General features: G+C 44.8%; 1 protein-coding gene across 1 annotated transcript in view; it reads right to left on the reverse strand.

Moving 5' to 3' along the window:
• Positions 1–3,290: 3,290 nt before the first annotated feature.
• The window catches only part of DNAH6 (dynein axonemal heavy chain 6), a 282,979-nt gene continuing 267,598 nt past the window's right edge, over positions 3,291–18,671 (reverse strand). The window contains exons 73-77 of the mRNA XM_070479741.1: positions 13,039–13,224; positions 12,421–12,493; positions 11,215–11,366; positions 7,259–7,481; positions 3,291–3,570 (exon numbers count right to left, since the gene is read on the reverse strand). Of these exons, the coding sequence (XP_070335842.1) occupies positions 3,467–3,570; positions 7,259–7,481; positions 11,215–11,366; positions 12,421–12,493; positions 13,039–13,224 (738 nt within the window). The 3' untranslated portion in view covers positions 3,291–3,466. The remainder of the gene's footprint in view (positions 3,571–7,258; positions 7,482–11,214; positions 11,367–12,420; positions 12,494–13,038; positions 13,225–18,671) is intronic.

The raw sequence follows: 18,671 nt of genomic DNA on the forward strand, positions 1-18,671 counted from the left end.
CTCTACATTGTGTATATCAATCAGACAACTCTTTTTGCTGACATGCTCTGAATCCCACCTCTGCTGTACTCCTAGCCCCACTCCTGGGCCTGCCTGCAGCCATGGACCTGCCCCTTCTTTCTGCCACCCTTCTCCTCATTGTCTCCTGGTTCTGGCTGCAGTGAAGACAGCAGGCCCTGGGACTTCTGTTCTGCTCCTCTCTGTTCAAGGTCTGGTGACTAGGGTGCCTTCTGCATTCTGAGTGATGCTTTCACCAGGTATAGTGTGTGAGGATGTTTTATCCACATGTGAAGACTGATGGATGGTAGGGTTTGTCAGAGGTGCTATGCGAGAAAGTGGTTTTCAAACTCTCCTCCTACCCTTGTCCTGTGTGTTATTTATTATTTATATGTCTTTGTGTTTTCCAAATAAAGTATTATGGAGAATATCTCTAAATAGTGAGTAAGAGCCAAACTGCCCTGATTGAGTCTGAAATGGAAACTTTCAGCTAATCTCCATGCACTCTCCCCCCGACCCCATCCTCCTCCCCAGGATTCACCTTGGTTATCGACCAGGAACTCCTACATGTGGCTGAGTTTCCTTATGGTTCTTCTGGGCCTCTGAGCAGCTCACAGAAACCCAGAGGGCCTACCCAGAATTTGGACCAGGCCGATAAGCAGCAGATGTGTTTGTTCCTAATCTTGTTTTGGTTACCTTGATTGCCTGGGCTTGCAGCTCTGCTTTTCTTTCTAGAGACTTTCTCTCTCTCTCTCTCTCTTTCAAGCTTTTTATTTTGTATTGGTGTATAGCTTATTAACAATGTTGTGGTAGTTTCAGGTGTTCAGCAAAGAGACTCAGCCATATGTATGTGTATCCATTCTCTCCTAAACTCCACTCCCATCCAGGCTGCCACATAATATTGAGTTCCATTTGTTATACATGTCCTTGTTGGTTACCCATTCTGAATATAGTTGTGTGTACATGTCCATCGCAAACTCCCTATCCTTGTCTCCCTGGCAACTGTAAGTTTATTTTCTAAGTTTATGAGTCCCAGAGACTTTCTTGTGGGTTCATTCTTTGTCATTTCCAGGGCTTGGAATGTCTATGGGGTCCCACAGAAAGAATAATGTGATGGCACTCAGGATCCATGTCTGCCACCTTTGCTCCACCCCATGCCCCCTGTGGGAGGGCTGGGGTGGGAGGGCAGAACTTTCACAGACACCCTTGCTGCTATGATCGAGAGTCTTCTCATGAGATACACTGAGGGAGATTCAGAAGGTGAAAGGGGCAGAAGACCTTTTTCTTCAATAGTGGTGACAGTTGTGTGCTGGCTCCAGCAGACACAAGTTTGTGCAGTGGCTAGGCTCTGCATGAGGTTGGCACAGTTTCCTGCAGCTTTCTGATTTTGGATTATAGCTGTTCAGTTACCTAGTGTCAACCATCACTTCTGCAGCTGTAGCCACTCCCATAGCTTAGGAAGTACCTCTTCCTTCTTGAAGCACCAAGAGGAGTTGCTGATTTCTGCACTGATGTAAGTGGTGCTCCTTGCTTCTCAATGACTTGAGTCTGTTCTTAACTTTGGTAGATAGCGGAATGAAGATGGGGTTGTTGTTGCTGTTCAGTCCCTCCATCGTGTCCGACTCTTTGCCACTCCACAGACTGCAGCACACCAGGCTTTCCTGTCCTTCACTATCTCCCGGAGCTTGCTCAACCCATGTCCACTGAGTCAGTGATGCCATCCAACCATCTCATCCTCTGTCATCCCCTTCTCCTCCTGCCTTCGGTTCTTTCCCAGCATCAGGGTCTTTTCAATGAGGCAGCTCTTTGCATCAGGTGGTCAAAATATTGGAGCTTTAGCATCAGTCTTCCAATGACTATTCAGGGTTGATTTCCTTTAGGATTGACTGATTTGATCTCCTTGCTCTCCAAGGGACTCTCAAGAGTCTTCTCCAGCACCACAGTTCAAAAGCATCAATGCTTTGGTGCTAAGCCTTCTTTATGGTCCAACTCTCACATCCATACATGACTGCTGCAAAAACCATAGCTTTGACTAGATGGGCCTTTGTCAGCAAAGTGATGTCTCTGTTTTTTAATATGAAGGTGGAAGAAGGGAGGTAAACAGGAGGGAAGGATTACTGTGGCTGATTCTGTTCTTTCAACTTCCTGTTAAGTGGGTGTCATGGCTTTCTCCAGAGGCCCACATCCTAGCTGAGTGGTACCCAAGTTCTTGGCTCATATTAGGGCCAAGGAAGCAACAGATTTTGTTGGCAAAATGGTTTGCAAAACACAGTGATGGTACAGTGGATAAGAATCCACCTGCCATTGCAGGGGACGTGGGTTCAGGGACATGGGTTCGATCCCTGGTCTGGGAAAATTCCACATGCCAGAGAGCAGCTAAGTCTGCATGCCACAGCTACTGAGCCTGTGTGCTGCAACTTCTGAAGCCCACATGCTTAGAGTCTGTGCTCTGCAACAAGAGAAACCACCGCAAGGAGAAGCCCACACACAGCAACCAAAACTAGCCCCCACTCGCCGCAACTAGGGAAAGCCTGGGCACAGCAGTGAAGATCCAGCACAGGCAAATAAATAAAAATTTAAAAAACAAACCACCCCGAAGTGGCTGCTCCATGTCAGCACTGGCCCAGCAACCTCTGAGGTGTCAGGGGCGCCAGTGCACCTGGGGGGGACTTGGCCAGTTTTCACATGAAAGTGTTAGTGGCTCAGTCATGTCTGACTCTTTGCAACCCTATGGACTGTAATCCGGCATGCTTCTCCGTTCATGGGATTCTCCAGGCAAGAATACTGGAGTAGGGAGCCACTTCCTTCTCTAGGGGATCTTCTCTTGCTTTGCAGGCATCTGAGCCATCTTTACCATCTGAACCACCAGGGAAGCCCAGTAATTTTATCCTAAAGTGGAAAGTTCCTCTGTACTTGGACAGGAGTGACCTGCTCTTTTGTGAGAGCACCAGAGGCTCTTCTAAGAATTGCAATCCAGCCCCACAGGGTGGAGGGATGTCACCGTGGGCCCAGATCTCATGCATTGGGCTTTTAATCTGGTCTAGAAGTTGAAGGACCTAGGGCCATGTGACTGACATGTACACTGGGCCTTTCATGTTCATGTAAAGAGGAAGGAAGCCCTGATGGATGAGGAAGTCCTGGGCTCTGACTCTGCCCAACCTCTTTCTGCCCCTTCATGCTGGGCCCAACTCGTTACAAATGGGAAGCTGCCTCTCACATGGGGGAGGAGGAGTAGGCTTAAGATGTGAGGGTAAACCCACTGCTTTCACATCAGAGTTTAAATTACCAGCAGAAAGAAAGAACTCAAACACTTTATTTGAGGTTATAAAAGAAATAAAAGCCACACTAGCTACGTTTACGTCAGATCACAAGTAAACCCCTTTTGCTTATTTGTAAGTTATGCAGAATTTTCTCCCCATTAGGGAAAGACCTCTGGTCTGGTTCTGAAGAGCACAGAGGTGGAATGTTTTCACTCATTTAGCTGGCAGAGTAAAGCCGATCCTTTGGCAATCCAGTAATCTTTGGACCGCTTGGAGGGTAAGAGGACGGTCACCACAAAGTTGGTTGAATGACCTAGTTAAGGATAGAAGGAAAAAGTGTTGTTAAAGAACAACCCCTTAATATAAAAATCATGGTACCAGGAGTCAAGACATCTGGGTTCTAGACCTGTCTGTGCCTCTAAAGAGACAACAATTCTCTGTGGATTTCAGTTTCATGCTCCATAAAATGAAGATGTTAGAACAAATGATCCTTTAGGACCTATCCAGTTTAGACCTTGTATAACCTTAGAAATTATGTTTCAAATCTCCCTGCAGTCTGTCTCCGAGCATTGCACTAGGAGATAGAGGCCTGAGCTTTTAGTGAGCCTCTGGGGATGTGGTTGGTAGGTAAGGCATCCATCCATTTGCCCATCTGATTGTCTGTCCATCCATCCATCCATTTGTCCATCTGCTTTTCCATTCATCCATCCATCCATCCATCCATCCATCCATCCATCCATCCATCCATCCATCCATCCATCCATCATCCATCCATCCATCCATCTATCCATCCATCCATCCATCCATCCATCTATCCATCCATCCATCCATCCATCCACTTGTCCATATGCTTGTCTCCCTCCATCCATCCATCCATTTCTCCATTCACCCATCCATTTGTCCATCTGCTTGTCTCCATTCATCCATCCATCCATCCATCCACCCTTTGTTCCACCCAGCAGGTAAGGCACTGGGGTCCTGAGTCATAGATAGTTTGTCCTCAGCTCTGAGATGTCTGAAGTAAGAGATCACTTTTGCAGTTTCTTCATTGTGGGCCTGTGTGAGGGGACCAAGACCAGGATGAGAAAAGAGCCTTGCCCTCAAGATGGGAGCTGCTATTTCTGGCACTCACAGCAAACTTCATCTGCCTGGAAGTTGGGGAAACTGGGGGTGTCTCCAGCAGAGAATGCCTACATCTCCCCTCTCCTTATCTTTGTATGTCATTCCCTGCATGTACCTTGGCGAGTGCTTGAGTAACATTTTATAGCAATATTACGGTAGATATATGTATAGTAACCATTTGTTAGATTTGAGATACAAATAAGGTCCGCATCTTGCAACAGTGATGTGTCTCTTGGATCTCTTTCGATTGGTAGATTCCCTCTGTTTCTTTTGCCACTCCTTTGTAATGCATTTGTTGGAACAACCAGCTGTTTGTCCCATAAGGTTTCCCAGAGTCTGGCTTTTGCTGACAGTGTCCCTTTGGTGATTTTACACATGTTTCCCTATCCCTGTATGAGTGGTCAGCTCTAAAGGCATGATCACATTCAGGGTTGAGGTTTTTTTGCAAGAATACTTCCTAAGTGGTATGCACTGCCATCAGGAAACGCCTCGTGTCTGGTTGTCTTTCTTTGAAAGGAGTGTCCACAGAAGCTAATTATTACTTGTTGTTTAGGTGCCAAATTATGTCTGACTCCTTTGTGACCCCATGGACTGTAGCCTATCAGGCTCCTCTGTCCATGGAATTCTCCAGGCAAGAATACTGGAGTGGGTTGCCATTCCCTTCTCCAGGGGATCTTCTCATCTCCTTCATTGGCATGTGGATTTTTCTTTACCACTGAGCCACCAGGGAAGCTCAATTACTACTTAGAGCCATTATTTCATTTAGGTTAAAAATTTTAAATTTTAATGGTGATTAAGTTCATCTGTGATTTAATTTTTATGGTGATATGAGATAAGGATCTTAGTTTGGCATAACCAGTTGTCCCAGGATCATTTATGGAATAAGCTCCTGCTTCCTGACCAATTTTAAATGATGCTGCTATTACATGTCAAGTTCCCCATATACACAGTGTGTTTCTGTGCTGTCTATCCAGTACAAAATTTGATCGTTTATTGAGTCTTGTGCCAGTGCATTGTCATATTAATTACTAGTTTTGCCTCTTCCTGAAAACCACAGATTTCCTGTTGGAATTTTAGCCAGTAATAAATAAAAGGAGAAGTGACTCTGTTAAAAAATGGATAAAACATTGGAACAGACACTTCATCTGAGAAGATATAAATAAGCACCAGAAAAGATGGTTACTGTCACTAGTCATTAGGGAAATGAAGATTAGATACCACTATATTCTATTATCTATCTATCATCAAGCTATCTGTCATCTATCATCTAAAATTAAAAGGACTGATTATACTAAGTGGTGTGAGGATCTGGAGGATCTAGAACCCCCATATACTGCTGGTGGGGATGTTAAGTGCTGTGGTGACTTTGGAAAACATTTTAGCTGTATCTTAAAACGTTAAACATATACCTACTGCCTGAGTCATCATTCCATTCCTAGATACTTATCCAAGATAAATAAAGCATATATCCCTACAAAAACTTGTAAATACCATATTAATTTTTAAAATACCTTTGAATAATGTGTGTTTTAGACTTGTCAGGGGAGTGGTAGATCATGTGACATGAGTGACTACCTTAGTTCTACTCTGTACCTTGCCCTGAGAGGACATCCTTTAACTGAGAAAAATAAATATCATTGGTATCTACACATCCTCCATTGAAATGAGAACAACTGTTTTAGTTCTTCTTGCCCTGCTCCTCCATCCGATATTTCTGTCATTTGGAAATTTAGTTCCAAGTTATTATAAATTCATTTTTATCATCAAACTATTAAAGATTTAACTCTGTGTGTGAGTTTTAAATAGAGGATCAGTAGTGATTAATATATAGACCTTGTATGTTCAAGACAGTTGTTATTACAACTTTCCTTTCAGATGATAATCTGGTTGCATTTGCCATTCTAGTTTATGGTTGTTATCTTCAACACTTTGCAGAGGTGTCTCTATTCTCTTTTTATGTGCACTGTGGATGATGAGACACGTCTGAAGTCAATCTGATTCTCATTTTCTGGAATTTTACTTCCAGCCTATTAATACATTTTATCTCTTTGAGAATTTTCTTTCTGATAATTATAAGTATCACTTTGATATATCTAGGTTTCTTTTAAAATTTGACTGTTTATTGGCTTGTTGTCTATTTTAAAAAATTACCTCTTCTACTTTGTGATCTCTCTTAACCTGAGGACTCAAGTATTTCTTTGGTTCTGGGAAATTATCAGCCACTTTTTCAAATATTATTGTTCTTCCATTTTTCTCTCTTTTCTCTTTCCAGATTACGTACTAGATAAACGTTGGAAATTTTGACTCTTTCCACAGTGTTACGTTAAAAAAAAATTGCTTTGAGCTGTATTTTTAGGGATTTCCTCAGTGCATTCTCTTTTCTTGGTTCACTCTTTAGCTATCTGCATTCAGTCTTTCAGCTTATCTGTTGATAATGGCTTTTTAAAGATCTAGTTCCTTTTTTTCAGGGCTGTATCTCAGTTTCAGGACTGACTGCTAAGATTTCCCCTTTTGTACCATGGCATTCATTTATTTATTTTAAAATCTCTTTCTATGCTGAGTCGCAATGTTTTAGTGTCTACTCAGTCCATCATTTTGAAATTAGGAGACATTGCTCAATAAACTATTTTTAACTCATTACCTCCACCAGACTAATAGAAACAAGCATTGGTCTTATAATATTAATCTATACTCAGCATTAAGATGAATAGAATTTACAGCATTGATAAATTTGTATGTTATAAGCGGCCTTATTTTAAGCCTGGCTAACTGACCCAAGACCACCATTTGTACATTTGTACATTACAAAAAAGCATTTGGATTTTGGTTGTAGTCTGCATTTAGTCATTATTTATATGCTGATATAAGAATGTCCTCACCTGTGGTTGAGAGGGTTCCTGCTCGAGCCCCTGTCTTATAAAGTGGGGAGTGGTAGAGTGTTGGGCTTGGCTCATAATTTTGTCGTGGTTCAAAATGCACCACAGGCAGCATTGGATTCATCTGTCCAGGCAGCGCATCTTCTATCACCATGTCTTTATTATCCCATCGAGAAGCATCCATGAACATCCCATGGACAAGAACGCCATCCTCAGGAGAGGGCAACTGAAAGATACGCAGACGTTCAGAGGTGAGAAGAGCAGGAGGGGCCACCATCTTGGGCCTCCTCAGTCAGTTCGAAGAACTATTCTAGAGATTCTCTTATCCCTCACATCTTAGAGAGGAAAATGCCAAGGCTCCAAAAGGTGAAATAACTTGTTCTTCAGTTTTCACCAAATCTCATACTCCACAAGGCGTTCACACTCCACGTTCACACTCCTCGTTCACACTCCACGAGGCTGTCTGGTACATGGTACCCCAGGGAAACCCACTGATGGGCTTCAGTCTCTGATACCATGATGTTAGGATCTTCCCCTTCTCATGGGAAATGGCCAAGAGGGCTGTGATTATCATCTGTTATTTTTAGCAAGGCCTTTCAAAGATCTGAGTGCTCTTCCAGAAGATAGATTATATAACTGTGACAATATTTGCAGAATGCTTATGGAAAAATTTATTTTAAAATAAATTTTGTGAGACAAAGAGACAGGGACAGAGACCCTATTCCTCAATGTCCTGTGGTTAGATGTCATCACTAGTGTCTAGTTTCTGCCAGGCGTGAGCTCTGTGTATCCTTCCTCAAACACTGAGTGAATCTGGCCAGTCCTGGGGCCCTAGATCTTTTTACAATTGGAGCTTCACGCCTGCAGACAGAGGACTAAGCGGTGTGGTTTTAAGTGGTATGTTTTATAGTGAATCAAAGGATGATAGGCTCTTTTTGGTTGGACTTTACTTTCTAGCATCTTGTAGTTTGTCCCATGGGTACAGCATGGTGCAGTGGGCCTTCCTGTTATTGGGGCTGCCACATACACTTGTGCAGGTTTGCCTGAGTAGAGGCTGAAACCATCCTGCCATGTACTTGTCAGGCTGTGTGTAGGAGTCATCTGCACACACCTCCTAAATGGCATCAAGGCGGCACTGGGCTGACAGTGGCCCTGTTGTTGGTAGCAGAACTCAAGTTGTCTAACAATCTCTTGCTGTGTTTTCTGGGAGGACCAAGAGATGGGCTGACTATACAATATGCAGTCTCCACAGAAGGCAGATTCCCAGGCATCACTGTAGCTCATTCTACATGACCCATGTGGAGACGTGTGTGTACTGGTGTGGCTGGAGGGCAGAGACACCAGTAGTTACTGTAAACTTCTGTCTGTCAGTTGGCCTATGTGGCAGATAGAGCACGCCAGGCACAGAGCAGGGCCAACATCCAGGATGGCCTGGATGAAGGCTTTTATGTGGGTATTGTCCTGCCCTTCTGCAGACTCATTATTCCTGACCTGGGCCCATGACACTCTCCTGGCTGAGAAGGGTCTCAAAATAACAGCAAGTGCATTTCTAAACTGATTTCCTCCCTACTTTTACATGCTAATACTTTAAGATAAAAAAAATTTGAGGCTAAAACAAATGTTCTTAAAGACAAACTCTTTCACTGTCATTTTAAGATACAGGCAATTAAGAGGCATGGGGAATTATAGTATTTTGTAGAATAATCCATGAATATGGGATCAGTCTTACTTTTGTGCATTTTTGCTAATCAGAGCAAAGACTAGATAAAGCAGATCTGAGTGGGGTGGATACTGATTAAATTACCCAGGAGAAATTACTATTAATACTATGATATTTTAAGGAAACTCACTAAAAGTCACTTATCTCATCTACACTGACCGGCTAGCAAACACACTCTTAGCAAAAGCAATCTGGAACAGATCTTTGATGTCATAGCACACATAGAAAATGACATTTATAAGCCCCACTGGGATGGACAGGTGCTCTGGAGGCTCCCCTGCCCCATTAATATCTCAGCACATTGGAGACAGGCAGTTCAGATGGGCAGCAGTGAGTCTCAGCCCTGGCTGTATGCTGGAAGCACCCAGGGAGCTTTAACAAGTAGATGACTGATGTCATCGGGGTGATTCTGATGCAACTGGATGTGATCTGGGCATCAGGATGTTTTTAAAGCTCCAAAGATGATTCTAACCTGCAATCCAGGTTGAGATATTCTAGAGTAGGGGTTCTCAAACTTGAGGGGCCAAGAACCCCATGGAGGACTTATTAAAATATAGATTTCTGGATCCCAGTCCAGAGTTTCTGATTCCATCTGGAATGGGTCCTTGGGACCGATAAATAAATGGTAATTTACTTTACTTTTTAAAAAAAATTTAAGTACGTTGTGTTAGTTTCAGGCACATCAGTTCAGTTATACATACATACATACATATATATATATATATATATATATAGGTACATGTGTGTATCTACTTGTATATGTGTATGTGTTTAGTTGCTCAGTCTTGTTTGACTCTTTGTGACCCTTTGGACGGTAGCCCACCAGGCTCCTCTGTCCATGGAATTTTCCAGACAAGAATACTGGAGTGGGTTGCCATTTCCTCCTCCAGGAGATCTTCCTGACTCAGGGATCAAACCTGCATCTCCTGTGTCTCCTGCGTTGCAGGTGGATTTTTTACCCACTGAGCCATTGAGGAAGCCTCATATACTTGTATATATATATACTCTTTTTCAGATTCTTTTCCCTTACAGATCATTACAAAATATTGAGTATATTTCCCTGTGCCACACAGTAGGTCTTTGTTGCTTATCTATTTTACATATAGCAGTGTATATGTCTTAATCCCGACCTCTTAATTTATCCCTTCTCCCCTCTCCCCACTTACTCTTTCTCCCCACTTTTATACATCTGTGGGTCTGTTTTCTGTTTTGCAAATAAGTTCATTTCCAATAAGTGCCCAGGTGATGCTGCTGGTCTGGGGATCACACTTCAAGAATCTCTATTCTAGAGGGAGTAAACCACGTAAGCAAAGAGCCTGGACTGCTTCCTTAGTACATTCCTACTGGTTATGTAATGTAGTTACAGTTACATGATGTGTGAAGTTAGCATATCAGTTCTGCTAGGAGACAGCTGAGAGAATGAGGCAGGTAAGTTTAACTTCTGGTAATAGTTATATACTGTGAGTGTACTACATGGTGGTCATGTGACACCTGCAGTCTCATTGACAATGCACTACAGCTCTGAAGTTGGTGGCACGAGCCCTGTTTTGCAGATGTGAACACTGAGGTGCAGACATGTTAATCATTGCTGTAGCACACACAGCTGGGGAGAGGGAAGGCAGAATTTACCCAGGCCTGCCTGATGCTGAAACTCTGGTTTTCAACCTCTTGTTACATTGCCTCCTCTGGTGGCTCAGTGGTAACGAATTCGCCTGCCAATGTGGGAGACGTGGGCTCAGTCCCTGGGTTGGGAATATCCCCTGGAGGAGGGAATGGCAACCCACTCCAGGATTCTTGCCTGGGGAATCCCATGGACAGAGGAGCCTGGCAGGCTACAGCCCACAGGGCTGCACAAAGTTGGAGATGACTTAGTGACTAGACAACAAATATTGCCTCCACATGAAAGAGAAAGTTACTGTAAGTATCTAAAGAAATAAGCAGTATTGATGTAAAATATATTTCTACAGATCAGACAAATTTAGGTGGTTGCCATCCAGTCACTGATAATTGGGAGCTTGTCTTGAGAGTCTGACATGACTGGAGTGACTTATTATTATTTTTTTTTCTGAAGCAACTTAGTATGCATGCATGCATGCATGCTTAGAGGTGTAGACCCATCCTGTCCTCTCTGACTCCTGCAAATGGAAAGTGGGAGGGGTGAGGGAGGGGAGATTGCTCGAGATCCTGATGACAGTAGATAGAAGTTGCTGTGCTGTAACAACGGTCAGGGGGACAGTACCTCTGTGTCCATGGGCAGTTCTTGTCCAAATTGCACTGTCTTGGCAGCTTCTATGACTGCGGCTTGATCCCGATAGACAGGAACCATGTTGTACTTGAAGCTCAGCTCATCTATAGGCAAATTGTATTTCCGAGCATGATTTTGAAGAGTTCCTGTAAATACGAAAGCCAGAAAGCTGAGGTGCTATTATCCAAACACAGCTTCCACTTGCCTGGACCAGGATGCTCTAGCATTAAAGAGCTTCCTCTCCATCCAGAAGACCCAACCATTAACATCTTACTCTGAATTACTGAGAGGGGTGGAGTCAACGCATGTATGAATTTTGGGCCTGGTGGGAAAGAGAGGGCCAAGTCTAAAGTGAACTGCTCTGCCAATGGGGGAGAAAAGCCGGCAAGGGTGTTTCAGAGCCCAATCTTCCCAACTTTAACATCTTGCTTAGCTTGTCCTGTATGGGCTGTTTCTGGGCTGTGTATGAGGGACTCGGGATGAGACAGATTAAGAGCTGGGCTAATTGGCATCTAGGGCTTCCCTGGTGGCTCAGCGGTAAAGAATCCACCTGCCAGTGCAGGAGATGCAGGAGATGCAAGAGATGAGAGTTCAATCTCTGGGTCATGAAGATCTCCTGGAGAAGGAAATGGCAACCCATTCCAGGACTTCTTGCCTGGGAAATCCCATGAACAGACGTGCCTGGTGGGCTATAAGTCCATTGGTCGCAAAGATTTGGACAGGACTTGCAGACTAAACAACAAAAAAATTAGCATCTAGGAGCCCAGAGGCTTTAGTGCCCTCTGGGGCTCTCTGGTCAGAATCCCTGAGGACCACTGCAGGAGCAGCAAAAGTATTTTTTTAGAGAGAAGCAAGCTTCTCAGAGTTGGAACCAAAGAAATTGGAGAGCAGGTGGTGTCCTGAGCATGGGTCCCATGGGGACTTGGGGCAGCTGTGTGCGTTCTCAGGGAAGCAGCGTTTAGACTTGTAAACTGAGAGCGGCTGGGATTAAGTTGTTGGGGGAACACCTGCTCTTTCTGCCATCCTTTTCCTCTGCAAGCGAGGGAGAGCAGGGCCTTGTTGGGCGCCGTATAATCAATTCCCCTTGGTTTAGGCCATCAGCAGTCATGCCATTTTCCCAGTTCCCAGAAACCCAGCACAACTCATCACACACTTACTGATTTTTTCCTATGGGGATTTTTCTAGGGAAAGCAGTGATACCTGTTAGAAATCCTTGAGGGAAGAAGAAACCGGAGATCCAGAAGGACTTGGGCTGTCCTCTTTTGAGCCACAGCTAAAGGAGAAACATTATACTATAATGTACTTTTTTTTGGTCCGAGATAGCAACTGTCATTTAAAGCAGAGTTATATTTCAGAGGGTCTCTTAGGAGGCAGAATCTAAACCGATCCTGAGTTATCACCGGCCCCATTCTTACTGCCTGCCCTGTCCCCCTTCCTCACCTACCAGGCTGACCATAAACCCAGAACCTGGTTATTAGGGAGGTTCTAGAAGAGGGAGATAACAGGAAGGTCACGCCTGGCCATTTGGACCCATGTCAGATTGGTTCTGTACCTCATGATGGGGATTCCATGAATGAGATCTGAAAGCCAAGGATGGCCTGGAATTAAAATGAAAAGTGGGGATAAGGGCACAGGGCAAACTATACTATAATCAGTGCAAGATTTTAAAAGTGATGCTATTCCAGAAGTTTCTGTTTCTTTGGATTCAGATGATCCCTCAGTGGTTGTCAGTATTTCAGTTAGTGAGGGCTTCCTAAGGACCCCAGGGCCAACCATGTCATCAGATTGATCAGACCCCAAAGAAGTAAATTTTCTTACGTCCACAAATGCAGTCCTCAGAATAAGGTCTTTGACCCAAGATCCTAGTGGCTTCAGGGATGGGTAGGCGGTATTGGACCATAGAGAGGGAACCTGGTTGTTGAGGAAACTGTTATACACCTTTTCCATTTCTTCAGACATCACCACCAATCCAGCAATGGCTTTGTTGAGTGTATCTAGAGAGGTCTGAAAGAACAAGAAAGGATTGGTGCCCTTCACAGATGTTGTTATCAGGTGGGAATGACCCTCGTTCATGGTGGCAGGTGTTGCCTTGGGCTGAAGGGCCTGCCTGGTGGCTTGTATCCTCTCTGCAGACCCTCTGCTGGGTCAGACCTTCCAATCTTCATGCAGTTTTTACAACCTGTGACATAGAGGTGTAAGACCTCGGAGTGGGCATGGCTTAGGCAGTTAGTAGCATGATACAGTGAAGTGGATAGAGAAGGGAAGGTGAAGAAACATCTCCCAAGCACTTTGAGAAGTGCCACTGTCCAGCTCTCCTCCAGGCTGAAGGAAGAATGAGCCTTACAGTTAGTGATCTGGGAACCACAGCAGGATTTGGGGACATGGGAAGTACCTCCAACTCTGCCCAGAGGATGCCTGCAGCCCCAGCAGTTATAGCAGGAAGGGGAGATTCTTAGATGAGACCAATCTTTCAGTTGATACCAGAGAGCTTCCTTATACTGGAAATACTTCTTTAAAGATACACTCCTTATCTCATCTCAACAAAAGACAGAGGCTGGCAGCAGTCCTGGGAGATGCTGGGCCAGCAGCAGCCATGGGAAGTACAAAGCAATATCTGCTATCAGGCTAAAGGTAAAAGCAGGGTATATAGATTTGTATAGGGATTTCCCAGTGGCTCAGCAGTAAAGAATCTGCCAGCCAATGCAGGAGATGTGGGTTTAATCTCTGGTCTGCAAGATCCCCTGGAGAAGGAAATGGCAACCCACTCCAGTATTCTTGCCTGGGAAGTCCCATGGACAGAGGAGCCTGGCAGGCCATAGTCCATGGCATCTCAAAAGAGTCAGACACGACTTAGCAACTAAACAATAACAACATAGATTTGTACATGCCTCTGGTGGGTTCCAGTTTTGTGAAAACTGCCGCCATATATGGGGGAAATATTACAGGAAGATATTAGAGGGCAAATTTATGTTGATGAAAGTGTCCAATTCTTTGCGAACCCATGGACCATAGCCCGCCAGGCTCCTCTTGTCCATGGGATGCTCCAGGCTAGAATACTGGAGTGGATTGCCATGCCCTCCTCTAGGGGATTGTCCTGATCTAGGGATAGAAACCTCATCTCTTACATCTCCTGCATTGTCAGGTGGGTTCTTTACTACTAGTGCCACTTAGGTAGCCCAAGTCCTAGGACCATATGCAAATAGTTCTAGAGACAAGGTGACATGTGGATAAGACAGGGCTAGTCATCCTTCTATTCCTTCATGGAGTTTTCCCCCCTCTTCTCATCTCTTGTCACAAGAGGCAGTGCTGGAAAAGAGGAGTTTTAAGTAGATATGCCCTTAGGATCTGAAGAACCATATTCAGCAGAGCAGAGGAAAAGGGCCTTTAGCCAGGGCCAAAACACCACTCGACCTTAGACACCAAAAATGGAAGAAGGTAGCAGAAGACATATCTAAGATGCCTGGAGAACACTTGAGTCAGATTGCTGGAGGGACCAGGCTGCCAGTGCGGTCTAGATCAATGGAAAGTAGACAGAGGTCACATTGCCGCCAGTTCTCCCAGAGGCAGCGGCTAACAAGAAGTCATGTTCAGCGAAAGGAATGCACTTCAGATCTTTCTCCCTTACATCTAGAAGCCTGCAGCCCTGAGAGACCTCATCTCTCCCAGGACCTGCCTGGTCTCACAGTCCCGTACCAGCGAGCTCACCAAGATGGCAGCCCAAAGCCCCGGATGCTCCCACCCTCCCTTGGCCTTTCTTGTTGCTGCCACAGTGCAGCCTTGCTGTTCGCTGGGTGAAGTGAAGGTGAGGCTGCAACACAGCCAGGGCCAGGCAGGAGTGGGCAGGTGTCAGGATGAGGGAGCCCAGCACCCCTGGTGGCCACTACCCTCCATCTAATGGGAGTGTTCAACTCTGACTCCTGATTGCCTTGCCGCTTGCTTCTCCTGGGGCTCCTCTTCTGCTTTTATTAGGTGAATTCTTCCATTAGTGGTGGACACTACTGTTTGACAGAAGGGATCACTTTGTTGATCCCATGGCACTCCTGAGAGCCATGTTAGTTCACTTGCATGTTCAAATATTCATGGAAGATTTAGGCTGTGTCAGGCACTGGGGAGACAGAGATGAAAGTGTTAGTCACTCAGTTGTGTTTGACTCTTTGTGACCCCATGGACTGTAGTTCATCAGGCTCTTCTGTCCATGGAATTCTCCAGTGAAGAATACTAGAGTGGGTAGCCACTCCCTTCTCCAGGGGATCATCCCAATCCAGGGATCAAACCTAAGTCTGTTGCATTGCAGGCAGATTATCTACCATCTGAGCCGCCCGGGAAGCCCCCAAATAGATATGAATTATGTATTAATACCAGTCCCTTTGTCTTCAAGTTCATTATCTGCTGGGGGAGCCATACTCATGGAGGAGTAATTACAAAGCAAGGTGGTATGTTGTACACAAATACAGTGATGGACACAAACATCTCAGGTGACGGAACCCTGAGAAGGGGGCCCTGTCATCTGGTGGTGGAGGGAAGGACAGGTGTTCCAGGAAGACTTTATGAGGAAGTGACATTTGGACTCATCCATCCTTAAGTGGGTGACCATGCATGAGGTGGAAGAGGCCAGAGATGAGCAACATCTATCTCTTCTTCTTCTTTTGAATAATCCGCTTGCCAAGCAGATGTGGGTTCAGTCCCAAGGTTGGGAAGATCCCCTGGAGGAGGAAATGGCAACCCACTCCAATATTCTTGCCTGGGAAATGCTATGGACAGAGGAGCCTAGCAGGCTACAGTCCATAGGGTCGCAAAAAAGTCGGACATGACTGAACGACTAACAACAACAACAATCACATTAGTTTTAGCTGGGCACAGAACAATCCAACACAGAGACTACATTTCCCAGGAACACTTGCTGCTGGAGTGCTGCCATGTGATCTAGTTTTGGCTAAAGGGATATAAGAAAAAATGATGTATGCCACTTCTGTGTGACATTTTTATGAGGAAGCTGCTCTCCCTTGGCCCTCTTTCCCCTGTCTCAGTGACTGGCAAAAGGGAACACTTGGAACAGCCCCCTTAGTACCAAAGGTGGAAGTCACCCGTTGAGGCTGGAAGAGCCAGCCATCCAGTGAGATTCCTGGTTAAACTCACAAAGCAAGAGTAACTACCTGCCTTAGGCAGGGCTTCCTCTAGGCTCTTCGCAGAGAAAGAAGTGAATTCCAATCTTGTTTTGGCCACTGCATTTGGGAATCTTTATCACAAAGTTTAATCTATACCCTGATTCACTCAATGTAGAAGGTGATGCCTCCTTGCTTACTTAACTTATATGCAAGAGTATATCATGTGAAATGTCAGACTGGATGAAGCACAAGCTAGAATCAAGATTGTAGCGAGAAATATCAATAACCTCAGATACGCAGATGACACCACCCTTATGGCAGAAAGTGAAGAGGAACTGAAGAGCCTCTTGATGAAGGTGAAAGAGGAGAGTGAAAAAACTGGCTTAAAACTTAATATTAAAAAAACTAATATCATGGCATCCAGTCACATCACTTCATAGCAAATAGATGGGGACACAATGAAAACAGTAAGAGACTTTATTTTCTTGAGCTCCAAAATCACTGCAGATAATGACTTTAGTCATGAAATTAAGATGCTTGCTCCTTGGAAGAAAAGCTATGACAAACCTACACAGCACATTAAAAAGCAGAGACATCACTTTGCCGACAAAGATCCGTCTAGTCAAACCTATGGTTTTTCCAGTCGTCATGTATGGGTGTGAGAGTTGGACCATAACAAAAGCTGAGTGTCAAAGAATGGATGCTTTTGAAGTGTGGTGTTGGAGAAGGCTCTTGGGAGTCCCTTGGATAGCAAGGAGATCAAACCAGTCCATCCTAAAGGAAATCAGTCCTGAATATTCATTGGAAGGACTGATGCTGAAGCTCCCATACTTTGGCTGCCTGATGTAAAGAACTGATTTACTGGAAAAGACCCTGATGCTGGGCAAAATTGAAGGCAGGAGGAGAATGGGATGACAGAGGATGAGATGGTTGAATGGCATCACCGACTCAATGGACATAAGTTTGAGCAGGCTCCAGGAGTTGGTGATGGACAGGGAAGCCTGGTGTGCTGCAGTCCATGGGGTCGCAAAGAGTTGGACATGACTGAGTGACTGAACTGAAAAGGTGATAAGCTCTGACCTGACTAGCTGGCCGTCTGGTACTGCTGTTTACCTAGTAGACGCAAGGTGAAGATGTCACGTATTCAGCTGATCTAGTGTCCCCTCACCCCCATCCCACGAGCCTGGGTATTGTCACACAACCAGAAACATCTGGAGACTTGATTTCCTAATAGGGAATAGTCAGTCTTTAAAAGATCTACCCTAGTGCTTCCCTGGTGGGCCAGTGGTTAAGAAACTACCTGCCAATGCAGAGGACATGGGTTCAATCCCTGGTCTGGGAAGATCCCACATGCCACAGGGAAACTAAACCTGTCAGCCACAACTACTGAGCTTGTGCTCTAGAGCCCAGGAGCTGAAACTACCGAGCCCATGTGCCACAACTACTGAAGCCCGTATGTCGAGCCCATGCTCTACAAGAGAAGCCGTCGTGATGAGAAGCCCATGCATTACAACTAGAGAAAGCCCACAAGCAGCAACAGAGACACAACACAGCCAAAAAATAAAAATAAAGTTCATTCACATAAAAAAAAATCTACTGTGGCTGTCCTCTCCAGTCTTATCACTGAGCCTTAATCCTGTGCCAGGTGTTTGGTTCCCAGCTTGGCAGTAAAACTTCCCCTGTTACTGCTCAGTAGTCAGTCTCTGTTTCCCTTATTAAAGTCATGCACAGAGAAACCAGGAAGTCCTGTAGCCATCATTACAAAGTCAAGGGCCTTCGGAAAGTATTCCTGAGCATAAGGCAAAAGTTTATTTTAAATAGTTAGTCTCAAATTTTAGTTGCAATGACATTGTCTGGGGGTATTCATTTAAAATTCACATTTGCAGGAATTACTCAAGATTCCTCACTCGGTAGGCCTGGAGTGGAATCAGGGGATTTATACTTGGAACACACAGCATAGTGGATCCTAATGCAGGTGTTTTATGGCCCATACTTAGAGAAACTTGATTTTCATAGTCTTCAGAAAGACTATGGTATTAAATGCTAACTAGACATTGGGCTTCCCAGGTGGTGCTAGTGGTAAAGAACCCTCCTGCCAATGCAGGTTAGACATAAGAGACGTAGGTTCTGTCCCTGGGTCAGGAAGATTCCCTGGAGGAGGGCACAGAAACCTACTCCAGGGTTCTTGCCTGGAGAATCTCATGGACAGAGGAGTCTGGTAGGTTAGAGTCCATAGGGTCCCACAGAGTAGGACAGGACTGAAGCGACTTAGCATGCAAGCAGACACTGGGAAGAAACACTGAATCTGAATCTCTCTTGATTGAGTGCTTAGGTCCCTGCTCAAAT

This window comes from Odocoileus virginianus, chromosome 2, assembly GCF_023699985.2.
Source record: "Odocoileus virginianus isolate 20LAN1187 ecotype Illinois chromosome 2, Ovbor_1.2, whole genome shotgun sequence".
Classification (NCBI taxonomy): domain Eukaryota; kingdom Metazoa; phylum Chordata; class Mammalia; order Artiodactyla; family Cervidae; genus Odocoileus; species Odocoileus virginianus.